The following is a 25,000-nucleotide window of genomic DNA, read 5'->3' as shown; positions in this document are numbered from 1 at the left end:
CTTTTATATCAGACACACACACACACACACACACACACACACACACACACACACACACACACACACACACACACACACACACACACACACACACACACACACACACACACACACACACACACACTCATTGGTGTCTTAAAAAATACATGGTCTCCGTCTGGCCACCAGAGTGCTTCCTTGAGGATGGACGGGAGGAGAGTTGGAGGGGCTGGAGTCGCCTGGTCTTGATGGTGGACTCGGCCAGTCTGGTCTTGATGGTGGGGAAGGAAAAGGAGTCTGGTAGGCCTTCCAGTCCAGAGCCTGACTCCACTGGACTCTCTGCATACAGAAAAGGACAATGGTAGAAACCATGAGAACCAACATTAGAGTCTCACTTTCTGAGTCTCACTCTATTCTCTGACCCAAGTAATGCTATTATGGAATTATGTTCCAGAATCAGAAACCCCTCCCTCTTTACCGTGGATGCCAATCATGTGTTCCAGAATCAGAAACCCCTCCCCCTTTACCGTGGATGCCAATCATGTGTTCCAGAATCAGAAACCCCTCCCCCTTTACTGTGGATGCCAATCATGTGTTCCAGAATCAGAAACCCCTCCCCTTTACCGTGGATGCCAATCATGTGTTCCAGAATCAGAAACCCCTCCCCTTTACTGTGGATGCCAATCATGTGTTCCAGAATCAGAAACCCCTCCCCCTTTACCGTGGATGCCAATCATGTGTTCCAGAATCAGAAACCCCTCCCCCTTTACCGTGGATGCCAATCATGTGTTCCAGAATCAAAACTCTCTCTGCCAGGATCTTGAGAGCTTCCCTCAGCTGCTGCAATCCTTCAGCTTCCCCCTGAGAGACAGACAGATACAGACACTCCTTCAGCGCCCCCCTGAGAGACAGACAGATACAGACATACTCCTTCAGCTTCCCCCTGAGAGACAGACAGATACAGACACTCCTTCAGCGCCCCCCTGAGAGACAGACAGATACAGACATACTCCTTCAGCTTCCCCCTGAGAGACAGACAGATACAGACACTCCTTCAGCGCCCCCTGAGAGACAGACAGATACAGACATACTCCTTCAGCTTCCCCCTGAGAGACAGACAGATACAGACACACTCCTTCAGCGCCCCCTGAGAGACAGACAGATACAGACATACTCCTTCAGCTTCCCCTGAGAGACAGACAGATACAGACATACTCCTTCAGCGCCCCCTGAGAGACAGACAGATACAGACATACTCCTTCAGCGCCCCCTGAGAGACAGACAGATACAGACATACTCCTTCAGCTTCCCCTGAGAGACAGACAGATACAGACACACTCCTTCAGAGAGACAGACAGATACAGACATACTCCTTCAGCGCCCCCTGAGAGACAGACAGATACAGACATACTCCTTCAGCGCCCCTGAGAGACAGACAGATACAGACATACTCCTTCAGCTTCCCCTGAGAGACAGGCAGATACAGACATCCCCCCCTGAGAGACAGGCAGATACAGACATACTCCTTCAGCTTCCCCCAGAGAGACAGACAGATACAGACACTCCTTCAGAGAGACAGACAGATACAGACATACTCCTTCAGCTTCCCTCTGAGAGACAAACAGATACAGACATACTCCTTCAGCTTCCCCTGAGAGACAGACAGATACAGACATACTCCTTTAGCTTCCCCCTGAGAGACAGGCAGATACAGACACTCCTTCAGCTTCCCCTGAGAGACAGATAGATACAGACATACTCCTTCAGCTTCCCCTGAGAGACAGACAGATACAGACACTCCTTCAGCTTCCCCCTGAGAGACAGACAGATACAGACATACTCCTTCTGCTTCCCCCTGAGAGACAGACAGATACAGACATACTCCTTCAGCGCCCCTGAGAGACAGACAGATACAGACACTACTTCAGCTTCCCCTGAGAGACAGACAGATACAGAAACTCCTTCAGCTTCCCCTGAGAGACAGACAGATACAGACATACTCCTTCAGCTTCCCCTGAGAGACAGACAGATACAGAAACAGAGAGACAGATAGATACAGACATACTCCTTCAGCTTCCCCTGAGAGACAGACAGATACAGACACTCCTTCAGCTTCCCCTGAGAGACAGACAGATACAGACATACTCCTTCAGCTTCCCCCTGAGCAGACAGATACAGACACCCTTCAGCTTCCCCTGAGAGACAGATACAGACACTAGCTTCCCCTGAGAGACAGATAGATACAGACATACTCCTTCAGCTTCCCCCTGAGAGACAGACAGATACAGACAGACATGCATTCAGAAACACACTCACCTCCACGGGCAAAAAGAGCCATGAATACTCAGGGAAGCAGCATATTAAAATCTACTGAGGTCCAATACTGTGCATACCTCAGGCAAACCCTCTCCTGGCTCCCCCTTCTGCCCAGACTGCCCCTGTAAACACAGTCACACATACATTATCAACACAGAGGCAACATACACAGACTACCTAGAATACACAGAATGTCTGAGTGTGGTGTGAAATACTATGTGCAAGACTAGGAGGTCAAATACATGTGTGTGTATGTTTGTGTGCGTGTGTGTGTGTGTGTGTGTGTGTGTGTGTGTGTGTGTGTGTGTGTGTGCACGTGTTGCGTGCAACACGTGCTGTACTCACAGGCTGGCCGTGCTCCCCTGGTAATCCTGAAGGGCCCTATATATATATATATAGAGAGAGAGAGAGAGAGAGAGAGAGAGAGAGAGAGAGAGAGAGAGAGAGAGAGAGACCAGGCCCTGATTAAAAATAGTGCACTCTGTAGGGGACAGGGTTCCATTTGGGAGGATACCTTAGTAACTGAGGTCTTTGAAGAGTGCCTGTCTACCTCCTGATCAAACAGATGTCTTGTGCACAATGGAACAAAGACATTGTTGAAATAAACCCTCTGAACCTTTCATAGCGAATGAATTACAAAGCAGTCCAGTGTTTTCTTATGAGAACATTAGGGGTAACATTTTGCCTCACCCTCTCCCCTGCGTCTCCTTTAGGACCGGGATTCCCAGCCTTGCCTTGGAGACCTCCTTCTGCCTGCAACGCACGAACAGGGCGATGTTTCAGACACCTCCCTCACATAGCCAGGCTAACACTGCCCTGACCGTGACCATGGTAACATCTCTGCTATGTAATGTTGACCTGACCGTGACCATGGTAACATCTCTGTTATGTAATGTTGACCGTGACCATAGTAACATCTCTGCTATGTAATGTTGACCTGACCGTGACCATGGTAACATCTCTGTTATGTAATGTTGACCTGACCGTGACCATAGTAACATATCTGCTATGTAATGTTGACTGTGACCATAGTAACATCTCTGTTATGTAATGTTGAATGTGACCATAGTAACATCTCTGTTATGTAATGTTGACCGTGACCATAGTAACACCTCTGCTATGTAATGTTGACCCTGACCATAGTAACATCTCTGCTATGTAATGTTCACCTGACCTTGACCATAGTAACATCTCTGCTATGTAATGTTGACCGTGACCATAGTAACACCTCTGTTATGTAATGTTGACTGTGACCATAGTAACATCTCTGCTATGTAATGTTGACTGTGACCATAGTAACATCTCTGCTATGTAATGTTGACCTGACCGTGACCATGGTAACATCTCTGCTATGTAATGTTGACCTGACCGTGACCATGGTAACATCTCTGTTCTGTAATGTTGACCGTGACCATAGTAACATCTCTGCTATGTAATTTTGACCTGACCGTGACCATGGTAACATCTCTGCTATGTAATGTTGACCTGACCGTGACCATGGTAACATCTCTGCTATGTAATGTTGACCTGACCGTGACCATAGTAACATATCTGCTATATAATGTTGACTGTGACCATAGTAACATCTCTGTTATGTAATGTTGAACGTGACCATAGTAACATCTCTGTTATGTAATGTTGACTGTGACCATAGTAACATCTCTGTTATGTAATGTTGACCGTGACCATAGTAACACCTCTGCTATGTAATGTTGACCCTGACCATAGTAACATCTCTGCTATGTAATGTTGACCTGACCGTGACCACAGTAACATCTCTGCTATGTAATGTCACCCTGACCGTGACCATGGTAACACCTCTGCTATGTAATGTTGACCTGACCTTGACCATAGTAACATCTCTGCTATGTAATTTTGACTGTGACCATAGTAACATCTCTGCTATGTAATGTTGACCTTGACCATAGTAACATCTGTTATGTAATGTTGACTGTGACCATAGTAACATCTCTGCTATGTTGACCTGACCTTGACCATAGTAACATCTCTGCTATGTAATGTTGACCTTGACCATAGTAACATCTCTGCTATGTAATGTTGACTGTGACCATAGTAACATCTCTGCTATGTAATGTTGACCTTGACCATAGTAACATCTCTGCTATGTAATGTTGACCTTGACCATAGTAACATCTCTACTCTGTAATGTTGACCGTGACCACAGAAACATCTCTGCTATGTAATGTTCACCTGACCTTGACCATAGTAACATCTCTGCTATGTAATGTTGACCGTAACCATAGTAACATCTCTGCTATGTAATGTTGACCTGACCGTGACCATAGTAACATCTCTGCTATGTAATGTTGACCTGACCGTGACCATAGTAACATCTCTGCTATGTAATGTTGACCTGACCGTGGCCATAGTAACATCTCTGCTACCATGTAACATCTGTTGACCTGACTGTGACCATAGTAACATCTCTGTTATTTAATGTTGACCGTGACCACAGTAACATCTCTGTTATGTAATGTTGACTGTGACCATAGTAACATCTCTGCTATGTAATGTTGACCGTGACCATAGTAACATCTCTGCTATGTAATGTTGACCTGACCGTGGCCATAGTAACATCTCTGTTATGTAATGTTGACCGTGACCATAGTAACATCTCTGTTATGTAATGTTGACTGTGACCATAGTAACATCTCTGCTATGTAATGTTGACCGTGACCATAGTAACATCTCTGCTATGTAATGTTGACCTGACCGTGGCCATAGTAACATCTCTGTTATGTAATGTTGACCGTGACCATAGTAACATCTCTGTTATGTAATGTTGACCGTGACCATAGTAACATCTCTGCTGTGTAATGTTGACCGTGACCATAGTAACATCTCTGTTATGTAATGTTGACTGTGACCATAGTAACATCTCTGTTATGTAATGTTGACTTTGACCATAGTAATATCTCTGTTATGTAATGTTGACCTGACCGTGACCATGGTAACATCTCTGCTATGTAATGTCACCCTGACCGTGACCATGGTAACATCTCTGTTATGTAATGTTGACTGTGACCATTGTAACATCTCTGCTATGTAATGTTGACCGTGACCATAGTAACATCTCTGACATTATACCAGACTGTTTGGTACTCACATCTCGCCCTGGGAGACCTGGAACTCCTGCTGGTCCGATTGGTCCAGGGGGACCTGTGATGTCACAGAAACAGTTCCAGAACATATTCATGTCCATACTACCTGTAGTTCCGTCCTGATTCTCGGAGAAAAACACCAGCTACACACACACACACACACACACACACACACACACACACACACACACACACACACACACACACACACACACAGAACTGATGTGGTACCTGGAGGTCCTAGGGGGCCAGATGGACCAGGAGGGCCAGCTACCAACTCAGGAAGAGTTGGAGTAAGACGGGTCTCCTCTGATTAAAACACAAACAAACAAAAAATACATTTAATTACTGTAGTTGTATCAATGCTGTAAAATTCTAAATGGTGTTTCATTAAGGCTTCTAGGACCTCTGACCCAACACTTCACCCTTGGTTTGTCATCAAACATTTATATGAATACATGTACCTGTCTAGGTTGTGTTGGTCCCTGTGTGAATACATTCATCTGTCTAGTATGTGTTGGTCCCTGTGTGAATACATGTACCTGTCTAGGTTGTGTTGGTCCCTGTGTGAATACATTCATCTGTCTAGTATGTGTTGGTCCCTGTGTGAATACATTCATCTGTCTAGGTTGTGTTGGTCCCTGTGTGAATACATTCATCTGTCTAGTATGTGTTGGTCCCTGTGTGAATACATTCATCTGTCTAGTATGTGTTGGTCCCTGTGTGAATACAAGCATCTGTCTAGGTTGTGTTGGTCCCTGTGTGAATACATTCATCTGTCTAGGTTGTATTGGTCCCTGTGTGAATACATTCATCTGTCTAGTATGTGTTGGTCCCTGTGTGATTGTTTCTGTGTTAGTCTAAACCCCTAGTCTCTTCTCCTTCCTCTCAGTGGAAGCAGTGGAAGCATAGAGGGTCTAGTGGAAGCATAGAGGGTCTAGTGGAAGCATAGAGGGTCTGGTGGAAGCATAGAGGGTCTAGTGGAAACATAGAGAGTCTGGTGGAAGCATAGCGGGTCTAGTGGAAGCATAGAGGGTCTAGTGGAAGCATAGAGGCTCTAGTGGAGGCATAGAGGGTCTAGTGGAGGGATAGAGGGTCTAGTGGAGGCATAGAGGGTCTAGTGGAAGCATAGAGGGTCTGGTGGAAGCATAGAGGATCTAGTAGAAGCATAGAGGGTCTAGTGGAGGCATAGAGGGTCTAGTGGAGGCATAGAGGGTCTAGTGGAGGCATGGAGTGGAAGCATAGAGGGTCTAGTGGAAACAGTAGCGATGCGTGGCTACCCCCCTCTGCTTAGTCTAATACAGCGACAACTAAAATATACCAAAATAACGATGTAGTCCAATCAACATAAGCTACATATGATGTGGATGTGCATGTTTCTGATTTCTGTGTGTGTGTGTGTGTGTGTGTGTGTGCATGCACGCACATTGGTGCAAGTAGAACAACATTTTGACTCACTCTACTTGTAGAGAAACAACTCTTCTCTTTCATATTGATGAAATAGTCTCTCACTCTCATACAGTACAGGCTTTCATATTGATGAAATAGTCTCTCACTCTCATACAGTACAGGCTTTCATATTGATGAAATAGTCTCTCACTCTCATACAGTACAGGCTTTCATATTGATGAAATAGTCTCTCACTCTCATACAGTACAGGCTTTCATATTGATGAAATAGTCTCTCACTCTCATACAGTACAGGCTTTCATATTGATGAAATAGTCTCTCACTCTCATACAGTACAGGCTTTCATATTTTGTTGTCCCAGGCTACATGGCTAAAATGATTACTCGCTAGTCTAACTTCCATTCATGGGCAACGTTAGCTAGTTAACATTAGCCTTCTATATCTAACTACCGTACATATTGACCTTCCATCCTCTCAGGCCAGGGACACAACAAGGTATGAATTAATGATTGGATCAAAATCGCCGTTGTAATCATTGGCCAGTATGGAGAATTAAGGAAAACACAAGTCCAAATCCCTACCTACATCCATGGCTAATTTAGGAAAGGGACAATTTTAGCTACAGACACAGAGAGGCAAAAGATAGATTGTAAATGTTTATTTGAAAAAAAATAATAATAATTGTGGGGGGAGCCTGGCTTCCCTTGGTGTACATGAATACCTGCCATTGAGTGGAAGCATCCCTCTGGAACTAATGACAGCTGCTCATGCAGTCTCCCTCCATCCCTTCTCTACAAGGGCCTGGGATTTGGCTCCTGGCTGGGCCTGCATTTTCAATTGCAGACTGCTGTGCTGACAGCTTACAAATGAGCTGTGATTTACAGCCAGCTGGCTCCAGCAGCCAACACAGCCAACAGCCTCTCTTCTCCTCTGCTCTCCACAGACCCAGATCTAGAGCCAGACCCACTCAGAGCCAGACCCACTCTGAGCCAGACCCACTTTGAGCCAGACTACTAATAAGCAGCTCAGGGCCATCACTATCTACTCAAGTTGCAATGTCAGAAGCCCAGCCTAGACAAAGGAGATGATTGTGGACTACAGATAAAAGGAGGACCGAGCACGCCCCCATTCTCATTGACAGGGCTGCAGTGGAGTAGGTTGAGAGCTCCAAGTTCCTTGGTGTCCACATCACCAACAAACTAACATAGTCCAAGCACACAAAGACATTTGTGAAGAGGGCACGACAAATTTTATTCCCCCTCAGCAGACTGAAAAGGTTTGGCATAGGTCCTCAGATCCTCAAAAGGTTCTACAGCTGCACCATCGAGAGCATCACTGCCTGGAATGGTAACTGCTCGGACCCCGACTACAAGATTTGATTTGATTTGATTTGAGGCACTACAGAGGGTAGTGTGAACAGCCCAGTACATCACTGGGGCCAAGCTTCCGGTCATCCAGGACCTCTATACCAGGCAACTTAATCTACAAGTCTCTGCTAGGTAAAGACCCGCCTTATCTCAGCTCACTGGTCACCATAGCAGCACCCACCCGTAGCACGCGCTCCAGCAGGTATATCTCACTGGTCACCCCCAAAGCCAATTCTTCCTTTGGTCGCCTCTCCTTCCAGTTCTCTGCTGCCAATGACTGGAACGAACTGCAAAAATCTCTGAAGCTGGAGACTCTTACCTCCCTCACTAGCTTTAAACACCAGCTGTCAGAGCAGCTCACAGATCACTGCACCTGTTCTGTAGCTCATCTGTGAATAGCCCAATTAATCTACCTCATCCCCATACTGTATTTATTTATTTATCTTGCTCCTTTGCACCCCAATATCTCAACTTGCACATTCATCTTCTGCACATCTACCATTCCAGTGTTTAATTGCTATATTGTAATTACTTCGCCACCATGGCCTATTTATTACCTTACCTCTCTTATCCGACCTCATTTGCACTCACTGTATATAGATTTTTCTACTGTATTATTGACTGTATGTTTGTTTTACTCCATGTGTAACTCTGTGTTGTTGTATGTGTTGAACTGTTATGCTTTATCTTGGCCAGGTCACAGTTGTAAATGAGAACTTGTTCTGAACTAGCCTACCTGGTTAAATAAAGGTGTTCTCAACTAGCCTACTTGGTTAAATAAAGGTGTTCTCAACTAGCCTACCTGGTTAAAGAAAGGTGTTCTCAACTAGCCTACCTGGTTAAATAAAGGTGTTCTCAACTAGCCTACCTGGTTAAATAAAGGTGTTCTCAACTAGCCTACCTGGTTAAATAAAGGTGTTCTCAACTAGCCTACCTGGTTAAATAAAGGTGTTCTCAACTAGCCTACCTGGTTAAATAAAGGTGTTCTCAACTAGCCTACCTGGTTAAATAAAGGTGAAATAAACAAAATAAATAAAGAGGAAGGCTCTAAAAATTGTCAAAGGCTCCAGCCACTCAAGTCATAGACTGTTCTCTCTGCTACCGCACGGCAAGCGGTACCGGAGAGCCAAGTCTAGGTCCAAGAGGCTTCTAAACAGCTTCTACCCCCCAAGCCATAAGACTCCTGAACACCTCATCAAATTTCTACCCAGACTATTTGTATTGCCCCCTCTTTTACACCACTGCTACTCTGTTGTTATCTATGCATAGTCACTTTAATAACTCTATCTACATGTACATACTACCTCAACTAACCGGTGCCCCCTGCACATTGACCCTGTTCCGGTACCCCCTGTATATAGCCTCCACATTGACTCTGTACAGGTACCCCCTGTATATAGCCTCCACATTGACTCTGTACCGGTACCCCCTGTATATAGCCTCCACATTGACTCTGTACCGGTACCCCTGTATATAGCCTCCACATTGACTCTGTACCGGTACCCCTGTATATAGCCTCCACATTGACTCTGTACCGGTACCCCCTGTATATAGCCTCCACATTGACTCTGTACCGGTACCCCCTGTATATAGCCTCCACATTGACTCTGTACCGGTACCCCCTGTATATAACCTCCACATTGACTCTGTACTGGTACCCCCTGTATATAACCTCCACATTGACTCTGTACTGGTACCCCCCCCTGTATATAGTCTCACTATTGTTATTTTACTGCAGCTCTTTAATTACCTGTTACATTTATTTCTTATCCTTTAAAAAAAATCTGCATTGTTGGTTAGGGGCTCGTTGTAATGCTCGTCGAAATGGGTAGATCAAGGCGCAGCTTGATTTGGGTTCATCATAATTTATTTAAATGTGAACCAGCAACAAAACAATAAAGAGAAACAAACAAACGAACGTACAGCCTTGTAGGGCTCAAAAGGCCTTAGTATTCTGTGTTTTCTTTATTATGTTGGATAGGCCAGGGGGTGACATGGGTGATTTATGTGTTTGTTTTGTCTAGGGGTTTTGTAGTCTATGGGGTTCTGTTCAGTTGAGTGTTCTAGGGAAGTCTATGGTTGCCTGGAGTGGTTCTCAATCAGAGGCAGGGGTTTATCGTTGTCTCTGATTGGGAACCATATTTAGGCAGCCATTTTCTTTAGGTATCTTGTGGGTGGTTGTTCCTGTCTCGGTGTTTTGCACCAGTTAGGACTGTTTTGGTTTTTCCACGTTTTCTTATTTTGTAAAGCGGTCACGTTTTCATCATTCATTAAAGATGTTTATGAATAACCACGCTGCATTTTGGTCCGCCTCTCCTTCACAGGAAGAAAGCTGATACAAAAACAAAATCCCACAAACAACAGGTGGGAAAAGGCTGCCTAAATATGATCCCCAATCAGAGACAACGATAGACAGCTGCCTCTGATTGGGAACCATACCAGGCCAACATAGAAACATAGAAATACAAAAACTAGACTACACAGGGAAAAGATCAACTAGAACACCCCCCAGTCACGCCCTGACCTACTCCACCATAGAAAATAAAGTCTCTCTATGGTCAGGACGTGACACTCGTAAGTAAGCATTTCACTGGTAGAAACATAGAAATACAAAAACTAGATTACACAGGGAAAAGATCAACTAGAACACCCCCCAGTCACTGTAAGGTCTACAACTGTTGTGTTCGGCACTTTTGACGAATAAAATTTGATTTGATATACTTCTACATTTTCTCTGATATTTGACTTGAAACTTAACCCTAACCTTAATCCTAAACTTAACATACATTTAAACTTTACCCTAACCTTAACCACACTGCTAACCTTATGCCTTACCCTAATCTTAACCTTTTGATTTTGCAGCATGGCCAAACACTGGTAACCCCTGAGCCTCAGCCTGTCAGCATCTACTGCCCTCTAGTGGTAAATTAGAGCACATTAACCTGTGTTTGTCTTGTACGGACCATTCTAGTCACTCACACTATCTCATCCATGGAAAACAGTTACTGTATGCATTTGGTAGTCGTCCTGTTATTAATTAATCATAGAATATTTCAGTTTGAATTCTAGAATATGTATTTGTTTGTGAAATTGAGTTGAATTGCAGTGGCCAGTGGAGATAAAGACCCATGGTAGCTGTTACCATCTGCAGTGGCCAGTGGAGATAAAGACCCATGGTAGCTGTTAGCATCTGCAGTGGCCAGTGGAGATAAAGACCCATGGTAGCTGTCTGCAGTGGCCAGGTGGGATAAAGACCCATGGTAGCTGTTAGCATCTGCAGTGGCCAGTGGAGATAAAGACCCATGGTAGCTGTTAGCATCTGCAGTGGCCAGTGGAGATAAAGACCCATGGTAGCTGTTAGCATCTGCAGTGGCCAGTGGAGATAAAGACCCATGGTAGCTGTTAGCATCTGCAGTGGCCAGTGGAGATAAAGACCCATGGTAGCTGTTAGCATCTGCAGTGGCCAGTGGAGATAAAGACCCATGGTAGCTGTTAGCATCTGCAGTGGCCAGAGGATATAAAGACCCATGGTAGCTGTTACCATCTGCAGTGGCCAGTGGAGATAAAGACCCATGGTAGCTGTTAGCATCTGCAGTGACCAGTGGAGATAAAGACCCATGGTAGCTGTTAGCATCTGCAGTGGCCAGTGGAGATAAAGACCCATGGTAGCTGTTAGCATCTGCAGTGGCCAGTAGAGATAAAGACCCATGGTAGCTGTTAGCATCTGCAGTGGCCAGTGGAGATAAAGACCCATGGTAGCTGTTAGCATCTGCAGTGACCAGTGGAGATAAAGACCCATGGTAGCTGTTAGCATCTGCAGTGGCCAGTGGAGATAAAGACCCATGGTAGCTGTTAGCATCTGCAGTGAGCAGTGGAGATAAAGACCCATGGTAGCTTTTAGCATCTGCAGTGACCAGTGGAGATAAAGACCCATGGTAGCTGTTAGCATCTGCAGTGACCAGTGGAGATAAAGACCCATGGTAGCTGTTAGCATCTGCAGTGGCCAGTGGAGATAAAGACCCATGGTAGCTGTTAGCATCTGCAGTGGCCAGTGGAGATAAAGACCCATGGTAGCTGTTAGCATCTGCAGTGACCAGTGGAGATAAAGACCCATGGTAGCTGTTAGCATCTGCAGTGGCCAGGGGGATAAAGACCCATGGTAGCTGTTAGCATCTGCAATGGCCAGTGGAGATAAAGACCCATGGTAGCTGTTAGCATCTGCAGTGTCCAGTGGAGATAAAGACCCATGGTAGCTGTTAGCATCTGCAGTGGCCAGTGGAGATAAAGACCCATGGTAGCTGTTAGCATCTGCAGTGGCCAGTGGAGATAAAGCCCATCTGCATCTGCAGTGGCCAGTGGAGATAAAGACCCATGGTAGCTATTAGCATCTGCAGTGGCCAGGTGGGATAAAGACCCATGGTAGCTGTTAGCATCTGCAGTGGCCAGTGGAGATAAAGACCCATGGTAGCTGTTAGCATCTGCAGTGGCCAGTGGAGATAAAGACCCATGGTAGCTGTTAGCATCTGCAGTACCAGTGGAGATAAAGACCCATGGTAGCTGTTAGCATCTGCAGTGGCCAGGGGGATAAAGACCCATGGTAGCTGTTAGCATCTGCAGTGGCCAGGTGGGATAAAGACCCATGGTAGCTGTTAGCATCTGCAGTGACCAGTGGAGATAAAGACCCATCTGTTAGCATCTGCAGTGGCCAGTGGAGATAAAGACCCATGGTAGCTGTTATCTGCAGTGACCAGTGGAGATAAAGACCCATGGTAGCTGTTAGCATCTGCAGTGACCAGTGGAGATAAAGACCCATGGTAGCTGTTAGCATCTGCAGTGACCAGTGGAGATAAAGACCCATGGTAGCTGTTAGCATCTGCAGTGACCAGTGGAGATAAAGACCCATGGTAGCTGTTAGCATCTGCAGTGGCCAGGGGGATAAAGACCCATGGTAGCTGTTAGCATCTGCAATGGCCAGTGGAGATAAAGACCCATGGTAGCTGTTAGCATCTGCAGTGTCCAGTGGAGATAAAGACCCATGGTAGCTGTTAGCATCTGCAGTGGCCAGTGGAGATAAAGACCCATGGTAGCTGTTAGCATCTGCAGTGGCCAGTGGAGATAAAGACCCATGGTAGCTAGCATCTGCAGTGGCCAGTGGAGATAAAGACCCATGGTAGCTATTAGCATCTGCAGTGGCCAGGTGGGATAAAGACCCATGGTAGCTGTTAGCATCTGCAGTGGCCAGTGGAGATAAAGACCCATGGTAGCTGTTAGCATCTGCAGTACCAGTGGAGATAAAGACCCATGGTAGCTGTTAGCATCTGCAGTGGCCAGGGGGATAAAGACCCATGGTAGCTGTTAGCATCTGCAGTGGCCAGGTGGGATAAAGACCCATGGTAGCTGTTAGCATCTGCAGTGACCAGTGGAGATAAAGACCCATGGTAGCTGTTAGCATCTGCAGTGGCCAGTGGAGATAAAGACCCATGGTAGCTGTTAGCATCTGCAGTGACCAGTGGAGATAAAGACCCATGGTAGCTGTTAGCATCTGCAGTGGCCAGTGGAGATAAAGACCCATGGTAGCTGTTAGCATCTGCAGTGGCCAGTGGAGATAAAGTCCCATGGTAGCTGTTAGCATCTGCAGTGGCCAGGGGGGATAAAGACCCATGGTAGCTGTTAGCATCTGCAGTGTGAATATGAACACAAGGAAACAATCAACTTCATTCAACCCAGTATTTCCTGTTGTAGTAATTCTAACATTTTGATCCTGGTAAATAGCAACCCGATGCCCTTTTACATGACATGAACTACTCATGAAAAGCCTTTACTACAGGCTATGAAGCAAACAATGCTATGTCGAGGAGGACAGCTAGTCTGAGGTCCCTCTCAGTGGTTATCACTAATTGTTTCTCATTCATGGATATGAACATATTCAGTAACAGAGCTTGCATTCCCACTTGTGCCAATGTCTTCACATTGTTCTGCATTCATTAGTCCTTGGCCAGTGTTCCAATCATTGCTGACAGGAAGAGCTCTTAGAAACAATACCATCTACAGAGGCTGAGATGGTAATGAGGGTGGTTGGGGGGGGGTCCTCTCACCCTGCTCGTCGAACCCAAACATGTCACCTCTCGGCCGGGTAGAGGAGGAGGTTGGCCCTGGAGGGCCTGGATGTCCGATCTCTCCTGGTCTTCCTCTCTCTCCCATTGGCCCTGGGAATCAGAGGGGGCATATCTTCTCACATATCTTTGTCTTACATATCTTTGTCTTACATATCTTTGTCAGGTGGCGTCACTCCTACGCGATCCTTACAGGCGGAATCGTCTGACGTAAGACAATCCACAACATATTGGAAAAACAGAATGAATCTTATACAATACCATCAGAGTTACATGGGGAATATCAGGATGGATCACCTGTGGGGCCGGTCTGTCCTGGAACCCCTGCCTCGCCAGCTGGGCCTGGAATTCCTGGTGATCCGATTGGCCCTGGTGGTCCTCTTCCTCCTATTGACCAGAACCAGAACCATGTGTTTAACATGTTGAGAGGAAACCTCCCCAGAGGTGATATATGGCTGTATGTGTGTGTGTGTGTGTGTGTGTGTGTGTGTGTGTGTGTGTGAGACACTGTATAGGGGTGGGGTTGGGGGTGTTACTGGCTGTAGTATGGAGGGCGTATAGGGGTGGGGGTAGATGGGGATGTGTTACCTGGGTGCAGGTAAGATGGAGGGTGTATAGGGGTGGGGTTGGGGGTGTTACCTGGGTGCAGGTAGGATGGAGGGTGTATAGGGGTGGGGGTTGGGGGTGTTACCTGGGTGCAGGTAGGATGGAGGGTGTATAGGGGTGGGGGTTGGGGTGTTACCTGGGTGCAGGTAGGATGGAGGGCGTATAGGGGTGGGGGTTGGTGTGTTACCTGGTTATAGATAAGATGGAGGGCGTATAGGGGTGGGGGTTGGTGTGTTACCTGGTTATAGGTAAGATGGAGCGCGTATAGGGGTGGGGGTTGGTGTGTTACCTGGTTATAGATAAGATGGAGGGCATATAGGGGTGGGGGTTGGTGTGTTACCTGGTTATAGGTAAGATGGAGCGCGTATAGGGGTGGGGGTTGGTGTGTTACCTGGTTATAGATAAGATGGAGGGCGTATAGGGGTGGGGGTTGGTGTGTTACCTGGTTATAGGTAAGATGGACGGCGTATAGGGGTGGGGGTTGGTGTGTTACCTGGTTATAGATAAGATGGAGGGCGTATAGGGGTGGGGGTTGGTGTGTTACCTGGTTATAGATAAGATGGAGGGCATATAGGGGTGGGGGTTGGTGTGTTACCTGGTTATAGATAAGATGGAGGGCGTATAGGGGTGGGGGTTGGTGTGTTACCTGGTTATAGATAAGATGGAGGGCATATAGGGGTGGGGTTGGTGTGTTACCTGGTTATAGGTAAGATGGACGGCGTATAGGGGTGGGGGTTGGTGTGTTACCTGGTTATAGGTAAGATGGAGCGTATAGGGGTGGGGGTTGGTGTGTTACCTGGTTATAGGTAAGATGGAGGGCGTATAGGGGTGTGGGGGTGTGTTACCTGGGTGCAGGTAGGATGGAGGGCATATAGGGGTGGGGGTTGGTGTGTTACCTGGTTATAGGTAAGATGGAGGGCATATAGGGGTGGGGGGTTGGTGTGTTACCTGGTTATAGGTAAGATGGAGGGCGTATAGGGGTGTGGGGGGTGTTACCTGGGTGCAGGTAGGATGGAGGGCATATAGGGGTGGGGGTTGGTGTGTTACCTGGTTATAGATAAGATGGAGGGCGTATAGGGGTGGGGGTTGGTGTGTTACCTGGTTATAGGTAAGATGGAGGGCATATAGGGGTGGGGGTTGGTGTGTTACCTGGTTATAGATAAGATGGAGGGCGTATAGGGGTGGGGGTTGGTGTGTTACCTGGTTATAGATAAGATGGAGGGCGTATAGGGGTGGGGGTTGGTGTGTTACCTGGTTATAGATAAGATGGAGGGCGTATAGGGTTGGGGGTTGGTGTGTTACCTGGTTATAGATAAGATGGAGGGCGTATAGGGGTGGGGGTTGGTGTGTTACCTGGTTATAGATAAGATGGAGGGCGTATAGGGGTGGGGGTTGGTGTGTTACCTGGGTGCAGGTAGGATGGAGGGCGTATAGGGGTGGGGGTTGGTGTGTTACCTGGGTGCATGTAGGATGGAGGGTGTATAGGGGTGGGGGTTGGTGTGTTACCTGGTTCATAGATAAGATGGAGGACGTATAGGGGTGGGGTTGGTGTGTTACCTGGTTATAGGTAAGATGGAGGGCGTATAGGGGTGGGGGTTGGTGTGTTACCTGGTTATAGATAAGATGGAGGGCGTATAGGGTTGGGGGTTGGTGTGTTACCTGGTTATAGATAAGATGGAGGGCGTATAGGGGTGGGGGTTGGTGTGTTACCTGGTTATAGATAAGATGGAGGGCGTATAGGGGTGGGGGTTGGTGTGTTACCTGGGTGCAGGTAGGATGGAGGGCGTATAGGGGTGGGGGTTGGTGTGTTACCTGGGTGCATGTAGGATGGAGGGTGTATAGGGGTGGGGGTTGGTGTGTTACCTGGTTCATAGATAAGATGGAGGACGTATAGGGGTGGGGGTTGGTGTGTTACCTGGTTATAGGTAAGATGGAGGGCGTATAGGGGTGGGGGTTGGTGTGTTACCTGGGTGCAGGTAGGATGGAGGGCGTATAGGGGTGGGGTTGGTGTGTTACCTGGTTATAGATAAGATGGAGGGCGTATAGGGGTGGGGGTTGGTGTGTTACCTGGTTATAGATAAGATGGAGGGCGTATAGGGGTGGGGGTTGGTGTGTTACCTGGGTGCAGGTAAGATGGAGGGCGTATAGGGGTGGGGGGTTGGTGTGTTACCTGGTTATAGGTAAGATGGAGGGCGTATAGGGGTGGGGGGTTGGTGTGTTACCTGGGTGCAGGTAAGATGGAGGGCGTATAGGGGTGGGGGTTGGTGTGTTACCTGGGTGCAGGGCGTATAGGGGTGGGGGGTTGGTGTGTTACCTGGTTATAGGTAAGATGGAGGGCGTATAAGGGTGGGGGTTGGTGTGTTACCTGGTTATAGGTAAGATGGAGGGCATATAGGGGTGGGGTTGGTGTGTTACCTGGTTATAGATAAGATGGAGGGCGTATAGGGGTGAGGGTTAGTGTGTTACCTGGTTATAGGTAAGATGGAGGGCATATAGGGGTGGGGGTTGGTGTGTTACCTGGTTATAGATAAGATGGAGGGCGTATAGGGGTGGGGGTTGGTGTGTTACCTGGTTATAGATAAGATGGAGGGTGTATAGGGGTGGGGGTTGGTGTGTTACCTGGTTATAGGTAAGATGGAGGGCGTATAGGGGTAGGGGTTGGTGTGTTGCCTGGTTATAGATAAGATGGAGGGTGAATAGGGGTGGAGGTTGGTGTGTTACCTGGTTATAGATAAGATGGAGGTTGTATAGGGGTGGGGGTTGGTGTGTTAACTGGGTGCAGGTAGGATGGAGGGCGTATAGGGGTGGGGGTTGGTGTGTTACCTGGGTGCAGGTAGGATGGAGGGCGTATAGGGGTGGGGGGTGTTACCTGGGTGCAGTTAGGATGGAGGGCGTATAGGGGTGGGGGTTGGGGGTGTTACCTGTGTGCAGGTAGGATGGAGGGCATATAGGGGTGGGGGTTGGTGTGTTACCTGGGTGCAGGTAGGATGGAGGGCGTATAGGGGTGGGGGTTGGTGTGTTACCTGGGTGCAGGTAGGATGGAGGGCGTATAGGGGTGGGGGTTGGGGGTGTTACCTGGTTATAGATAAGATGGAGGGCGTATAGGGGTGGGGGTTGGTGTGTTACCTGGTTATAGGTAAGATGGAGCGCGTATAGGGGTGGGGGTTGGAGTGTTCACTGGTTATAGATAAGATGGAGGGCGTATAGGGGTGGGGGTTGGTGTGTTACCTGGGTGCAGGTAAGACGTAGGGGCCGATGGGGGTGGGTGGGGGGTGTTACCTGGGTGCAGGTAGGATGGAGGGCGTATAGGGGTGGGGGTGGGGGGGTGTTACCTGGGTGCAGGTAGGATGGAGCGTATAGGGTGGGGGTTGGGGGTGTTACCTGGGTGCAGGTAGGATAGAGGGCGTATAGGGGTGGGGGGTGTTACCTGGGTGCAGGTAGGATGGAGGGGCGTATAGGGGTGGGGGTTGGGGGTGTTACCTGGGTGCAGGTAGGATGGAGGTTGTATAGGGGTGGGGGTTGGTGTGTTACCTTGGTGCAGGTAGGATGGAGTTGTATAGGGGTGGGGGTTGGTGTGTTACCTGGGTGCAGGTTAGGATGGAGGGTGTATAGGGGTGGGGGTTGGGGGTGTTACCTGGGTGCAGGTAGGATGGAGGGTGTATAGGGGTGGGGGTTGGGGGTGTTACCTGGGTGCAGGTAGGATGGAGGGTGTATAGGGGTGGGGGTTGGGGGTGTTACCTGGGTGCAGGTAGGATGGAGGGCGTATAGGGGTGGGGGTTGGTGTGTTACCTGGTTATAGATAAGATGGAGGGCGTATAGGGGTGGGGGTTGGTGTGTTACCTGGTTATAGGTAAGATGGAGCGCGTATAGGGGTGGGGGGTTGGTGTGTTACCTGGTTATAGATAAGATGGAGGGCATATAGGGGTGGGGTTGGTGTGTTACCTGGTTATAGGTAAGATGGAGCGCGTATAGGGGTGGGGGGTTGGTGTGTTACCTGGTTATAGATAAGATGGAGGGCGTATAGGGGTGGGGGTTGGTGTGTTACCTGGTTATAGGTAAGATGGACGTATAGGGGTGGGGGTTGGTGTGTTACCTGGTTATAGATAAGATGGAGGGCGTATAGGGGTGGGGGTTGGTGTGTTACCTGGTTATAGATAAGATGGAGGGCATATAGGGGTGGGGGTTGGTGTGTTACCTGGTTATAGATAAGATGGAGGGCGTATAGGGGTGGGGGTTGGTGTGTTACCTGGTTATAGATAAGATGGAGGGCATATAGGGGTGGGGGTTGGTGTGTTACCTGGTTATAGGTAAGATGGACGGCGTATAGGGGTGGGGGGTTGGTGTGTTACCTGGTTATAGGTAAGATGGAGGGCGTATAGGGGTGGGGGTTGGTGTGTTACCTGGTTATAGGTAAGATGGAGGGCGTATAGGGGTGTGGGGGTGTGTTACCTGGGTGCAGGTAGGATGGAGGGCATATAGGGGTGGGGGTTGGTGTGTTACCTGGTTATAGGTAAGATGGAGGGCATATAGGGGTGGGGGTTGGTGTGTTACCTGGTTATAGGTAAGATGGAGGGCGTATAGGGGTGTGGGGGGTGTTACCTGGGTGCAGGTAGGATGGAGGGCATATAGGGGTGGGGGTTGGTGTGTTACCTGGTTATAGATAAGATGGAGGGCGTATAGGGGTGGGGGTTGGTGTGTTACCTGGTTATTGGTAAGATGGAGGGCATATAGGGGTGGGGGTTGGTGTGTTACCTGGTTATAGATAAGATGGAGGGCGTATAGGGGTGGGGGTTGGTGTGTTACCTGGTTATAGATAAGATGGAGGGCGTATAGGGGTGGGGGTTGGTGTGTTACCTGGTTATAGATAAGATGGAGCGTATAGGGTTGGGGGTTGGTGTGTTACCTGGTTATAGATAAGATGGAGGGTGTATAGGGGTGGGGGTTGGTGTGTTACCTGGTTATAGATAAGATGGAGGGCGTATAGGGGTGGGGGTTGGTGTGTTACCTGGGTGCAGGTAGGATGGAGGGCGTATAGGGGTGGGGGTTGGTGTGTTACCTGGGTGCATGTAGGATGGAGGGTGTATAGGGGTGGGGGTTGGTGTGTTACCTGGTTCATAGATAAGATGGAGGACGTATAGGGGTGGGGGTTGGTGTGTTACCTGGTTATAGGTAAGATGGAGGGCGTATAGGGGTGGGGGTTGGTGTGTTACCTGGTTATAGATAAGATGGAGGGCGTATAGGGTTGGGGGTTGGTGTGTTACCTGGTTATAGATAAGATGGAGGGCGTATAGGGGTGGGGGTTGGTGTGTTACCTGGTTATAGATAAGATGGAGGGCGTATAGGGGTGGGGGTTGGTGTGTTACCTGGGTGCAGGTAGGATGGAGCGTATAGGGGTGGGGGTTGGTGTGTTACCTGGGTGCATGTAGGATGGAGGGTGTATAGGGGTGGGGGTTGGTGTGTTACCTGGTTCATAGATAAGATGGAGGGCGTATAGGGGTGGGGGTTGGTGTGTTACCTGGTTATAGGTAAGATGGAGGGCGTATAGGGGTGGGGGTTGGTGTGTTACCTGGGTGCAGGTAGGATGGAGGGCGTATAGGGGTGGGGTTGGTGTGTTACCTGGTTATAGATAAGATGGAGGCGTATAGGGGTGGGGGTTGGTGTGTTACCTGGTTATAGATAAGATGGAGGGCGTATAGGGGTGGGGGGTTGGTGTGTTACCTGGGTGCAGGTAAGATGGAGGGCGTATAGGGGTGGGGGTTGGTGTGTTACCTGGTTATAGGTAAGATGGAGGGCGTATAGGGGTGGGGGGTTGGTGTGTTACCTGGGTGCAGGTAAGATGGAGGGCGTATAGGGGTGGGGGTTGGTGTGTTACCTGGGTGCAGGGCGTATAGGGGTGGGGGTTGGTGTGTTACCTGGTTATAGGTAAGATGGAGGGCGTATAAGGGGTGGGGGTTGGTGTGTTACCTGGTTATAGGTAAGATGGAGGGCATATAGGGGTGGGGTTGGTGTGTTACCTGGTTATAGATAAGATGGAGGGCGTATAGGGGTGAGGGTTAGTGTGTTACCTGGTTATAGGTAAGATGGAGGCATATAGGGGTGGGGGTTGGTGTGTTACCTGGTTATAGATAAGATGGAGGGCGTATAGGGGTGGGGGGTTGGTGTGTTACCTGGTTATAGATAAGATGGAGGGCGTATAGGGGTGGGGGTTGGTGTGTTACCTGGTTATAGGTAAGATGGAGGGCGTATAGGGGTAGGGGTTGGTGTGTTACCTGGTTATAGATAAGATGGAGGGTGAATAGGGGTGGAGGTGGTGTGTTACCTGGTTATAGATAAGATGGAGGTTGTATAGGGGTGGGGGGTGTGTTAACTGGGTGCAGGTAGGATGGATGGCGTATAGGGGTGGGGGTGGTGTGTTACCTGGGTGCAGGTAGGATGGAGGGCGTATAGGGGTGGGGGGTGTTACCTGGGGGTTAGGATGGAGGGCGTATAGGGGTGGGGGTTGGGGGGTGTTACCTGTGTGCAGGTAGGATGGAGGGCGTATAGGGGTGGGGGTTGGTGTGTTACCTGGGTGCAGGTAGGATGGAGGGCGTATAGGGGTGGGGGTTGGGGGTGTTACCTGGTTATAGATAAGATGGAGGGCGTATAGGGGTGGGGGTTGGTGTGTTACCTGGTTATAGGTAAGATGGAGCGCGTATAGGGGTGGGGGTTGGAGTGTTCACTGGTTATAGATAAGATGGAGCGTATAGGGGTGGGGGGTTGGTGTGTTACCTGGGTGCAGGTAAGACGGAGGGCGATGGGGGTGGGTGGGGGGGTGTTACCTGGGTGCAGGTAGGATGGAGCGTATAGGGGTGGGGTGGGGGGGGTGTTACCTGGGTGCAGGTAGGATGGAGGGCGTATAGGGGTGGGGTTGGGGTGTTACCTGGGTGCAGGTAGGATAGAGGGGCGTATAGGGGTGGGGGGTGTTACCTGGGTGCAGGTAGGATGGAGGCGTATAGGGGTGGGGGTTGGGGGTGTTACCTGGGTGCAGGTAGGATGGAGGTTGTATAGGGGTGGGGGTTGGTGTGTTACCTTGGTGCAGGTAGGATGGAGTTGTATAGGGGTGGGGGTTGGTGTGTTACCTGGGTGCAGGTTAGGATGGAGGGCGTATAGGGGTGGGGGTTGGTGTGTTACCTGGGTGCAGGTAGGATGGAGGGCATATAGGGGTGGGGGTTGGTGTGTTACCTGGGTGCAGGTAGGATGGAGGGCATATAGGGGTGGGGGGTGTGTTACCTGGGTGCAGGTAAGATGGAGGCGTATAGGGGTGGGGGGTGTTACCTGGGTGCAGGTAAGATGGAGGGCCGATATATAGGGGTGGGGGTTGGGGTGTTACCTGGGTGCAGGTAGGATGGAGGGCGTATAGGGGTGGCGGTTGGGGAGTGTTACCTGGGTGCAGGTAAAATGGAGGGTGTATAGGGGTGGGGGTTGGTGTGTTACCTGGGTGCAGGTAGGATGGAGGGCGTATAGGGGTGGCGGTTGGGGAGTGTTACCTGGGTGCAGGTAAAATGGAGGGTGTATAGGGGTGGGGGTTGGTGTGTTACCTGGGTGCAGGTAGGATGGAGGGCGTATAGGGGTGGGGGTGGGGTGTTACCTGAGTGCAGGTAAGATGGAGGGCCGATGGGGTGGGGTGTTACCTGGGTGCAGGTAAGATGGAGGGCCGATGGGGGTGGGGGTGGTGGGGGAGGGTGTTACCTGGGTGCAGGTAAGATGGAGGGCCGATGGGGGTGGGGGTGTACATGACATTGTCGCTGGAGCCCTCTGTTGAGTTGTTGAAGGACGGTGATGGTGAACCTGCTCCCTCTAGCAGCTTAATCTGGAATTACAAAGACCCAGGGTCAGATTAAAAATGATTTATTTCATGTGGTTCTCCGTATCTCAGTTAGTAGAACATGCCTCTTGCCAGGATTGTGGGTTCGATTCCCAGGACCACCCGTATGTGAAATGTAAGCACGCATGACTGGACGTCGCTTTGGATAAAAGTGTCTGCTAAATGGCATTATTGATATGTTATTATATTATTAGATATACTGATGTGACAGGTAACATCCATCTTCCTGTGACTCCTTTCCTCCTGTGCTTCATTCTTACCTTGGATTCGATGAAGTTCAGCCGGTTGTTTATGTCAGTGAAGCCAGTGCAGTTCATACACTCTGCAACGAGAGAGAGAGAGGAGAGATGAGAGACAAGAGAGAGAGAGGAGAGACGAGAGAGAGAGGAGAGACGAGAGATGAGAGACAAGAGAGAGAGGAGTAACAAGAGAGAGAGAGGAGAGATGAGAGAGAGAGAGGAGAGACAGAGGAGAGATGAGAGAGAGAGAGGAGAGACAGAGGAGAGATGAGAGAGGAGAGATGAGAGAGAGAGGAGAGACAAGAGAGAGAGAGGAGAGAGAGGAGAGACGAGTGGAGAGACAAGAGAGAGAGGAGAGACAAGAGAGAGAGGAGAGACAAGAGAGAGGAGAGACGAGAGGAGAGACAAGAGAGAGAGGAGAGACGAGAGATGAGAGACAAGAGAGAGGAGAGACAAGAGAGAGAGGAGAGACAAGAGAGGAGAGACGAGAGGAGAGACAAGAGAGAAAGGAGAGACGAGAGGAGAGACAAGAGAGAGAGAGAGAGAGACGAGAGAGAGACGAGAGAGGAGAGGAGAGATGAGAGAGAGAGGAGATACGAGAGGGTTAAAGGTGAGAGGAGATCACACACACACACACACACACACACACACACACACACACACACACACACACACACACACACACACACACACACACACACACACACACACACACACACACACACACACACACACACACACACACACACACACAAGCAGCTCAGATTGTTTTCTGCCTACCCATTTGCAGTGCCCCTCTGTATGGCCAGCCTTTCTCAGCAACATAAAGGGGTATGAGGGTCTAGGACAGACTTTCTTCAGCAACATGAAGGGGTAGAGGGTCAGGACAGACTTTCTCCAGCAACATAAAGGGGTATGAGGGTCTAGGACAGACTTTCTCCAGCAACATAAAGGGGTATGAGGGTCTAGGACAGACTTTCTCCAGCAACATGAAGGGGTATGAGGGTCTAGGACAGACTTTCTCCAGCAACATGAAGGGGTATGAGGGTCTAGGACAGACTTTCTCCAGCAACATGAAGGGGTATGAGGGTCTAGGACAGACTTTCTCCAGCAACATGAAGGGGTATGAGGGTCTAGGACAGACTTTCTCCAGCAACATGAAGGGGTATGAGGGTCTAGGACAGACTTTCTCCAGCAACATGATGGGGTATGAGGGTCTAGGACAGACTTTCTCCACCAACATAAAGGGGTATGAGGGTCTAGGACAGACTTTCTCCAGCAACATGAAGGGGTATGAGGGTCTAGGACAGACTTTCTCCAGCAACATGAAGGGGTATGAGGGTCTAGGACAGACTTTCTCCAGCAACATGAAGGGGTATGAGGGTCTAGGACAGACTTTCTCCAGCAACATGAAGGGGTATGAGGGTCTAGGACAGACTTTCTCCAGCAACATGAAGGGGTATGAGGGTCTAGGACAGACTTTCTCCAGCAACATGAAGGGGTATGAGGGTCTAGGACAGACTTTCTCCAGCAACATGAAGGGGTATGAGGGTCTAGGACAGACTTTCTCCAGCAACATGAAGGGGTATGAGGGTCTAGGACAGACTTTCTCCAGCAACATGAAGGGGTATGGGGTCTAGGACAGACTTTTTCCAGCAACATGAAGGGGTATGAGGGTCTAGGACAGACTTTCTCCAGCAACATGAAGGGGTATGAGGGTCTAGGACAGACTTTCTCCAGCAACATGAAAGGGGTATGAGGGTCTAGGACAGACTTTCTCCAGCAACATGAAGGGGTATGAGGGTCTAGGACAGACTTTCTCCAGCAACATGAAGGGGTATGAGGGTCTAGGACAGACTTTCTCCAGCAACATGAAGGGGTATGAGGGTCTAGGACAGACTTTCTCCAGCAACATGAAGGGGTATGAGGGTCTAGGACAGACTTTCTCCAGCAACATAAAGGGGTATGAGGGTCTAGGACAGACT

General features: G+C 49.0%; 1 protein-coding gene across 1 annotated transcript in view; it reads right to left on the bottom strand.

Annotated features, from left to right (window-relative positions):
- Window positions 1–67: 67 nt before the first annotated feature.
- LOC112265749 (collagen alpha-1(XXVI) chain-like) overlaps window positions 68–25,000 on the bottom strand; it is a 52,335-nt gene continuing 27,402 nt past the window's right edge. Inside the window, exons 4-14 of the mRNA XM_042296470.1 lie at window positions 23,037–23,098; window positions 22,641–22,761; window positions 14,604–14,693; window positions 14,289–14,399; window positions 5,649–5,726; window positions 5,423–5,475; window positions 2,986–3,048; window positions 2,641–2,676; window positions 2,373–2,417; window positions 750–840; window positions 68–318 (exon numbers count right to left, since the gene is read on the bottom strand). Of these exons, the coding sequence (XP_042152404.1) occupies window positions 125–318; window positions 750–840; window positions 2,373–2,417; window positions 2,641–2,676; window positions 2,986–3,048; window positions 5,423–5,475; window positions 5,649–5,726; window positions 14,289–14,399; window positions 14,604–14,693; window positions 22,641–22,761; window positions 23,037–23,098 (944 nt within the window). The 3' untranslated portion in view covers window positions 68–124. The remainder of the gene's footprint in view (window positions 319–749; window positions 841–2,372; window positions 2,418–2,640; window positions 2,677–2,985; window positions 3,049–5,422; window positions 5,476–5,648; window positions 5,727–14,288; window positions 14,400–14,603; window positions 14,694–22,640; window positions 22,762–23,036; window positions 23,099–25,000) is intronic.

This window comes from Oncorhynchus tshawytscha, linkage group LG13 (assembly GCF_018296145.1).
Source record: "Oncorhynchus tshawytscha isolate Ot180627B linkage group LG13, Otsh_v2.0, whole genome shotgun sequence".
In the NCBI taxonomy this organism is placed as follows: domain Eukaryota; kingdom Metazoa; phylum Chordata; class Actinopteri; order Salmoniformes; family Salmonidae; genus Oncorhynchus; species Oncorhynchus tshawytscha.
Note: the sequence above shows the minus strand (reverse complement) of the source record. Positions and strands in the feature narration are given on the sequence as shown.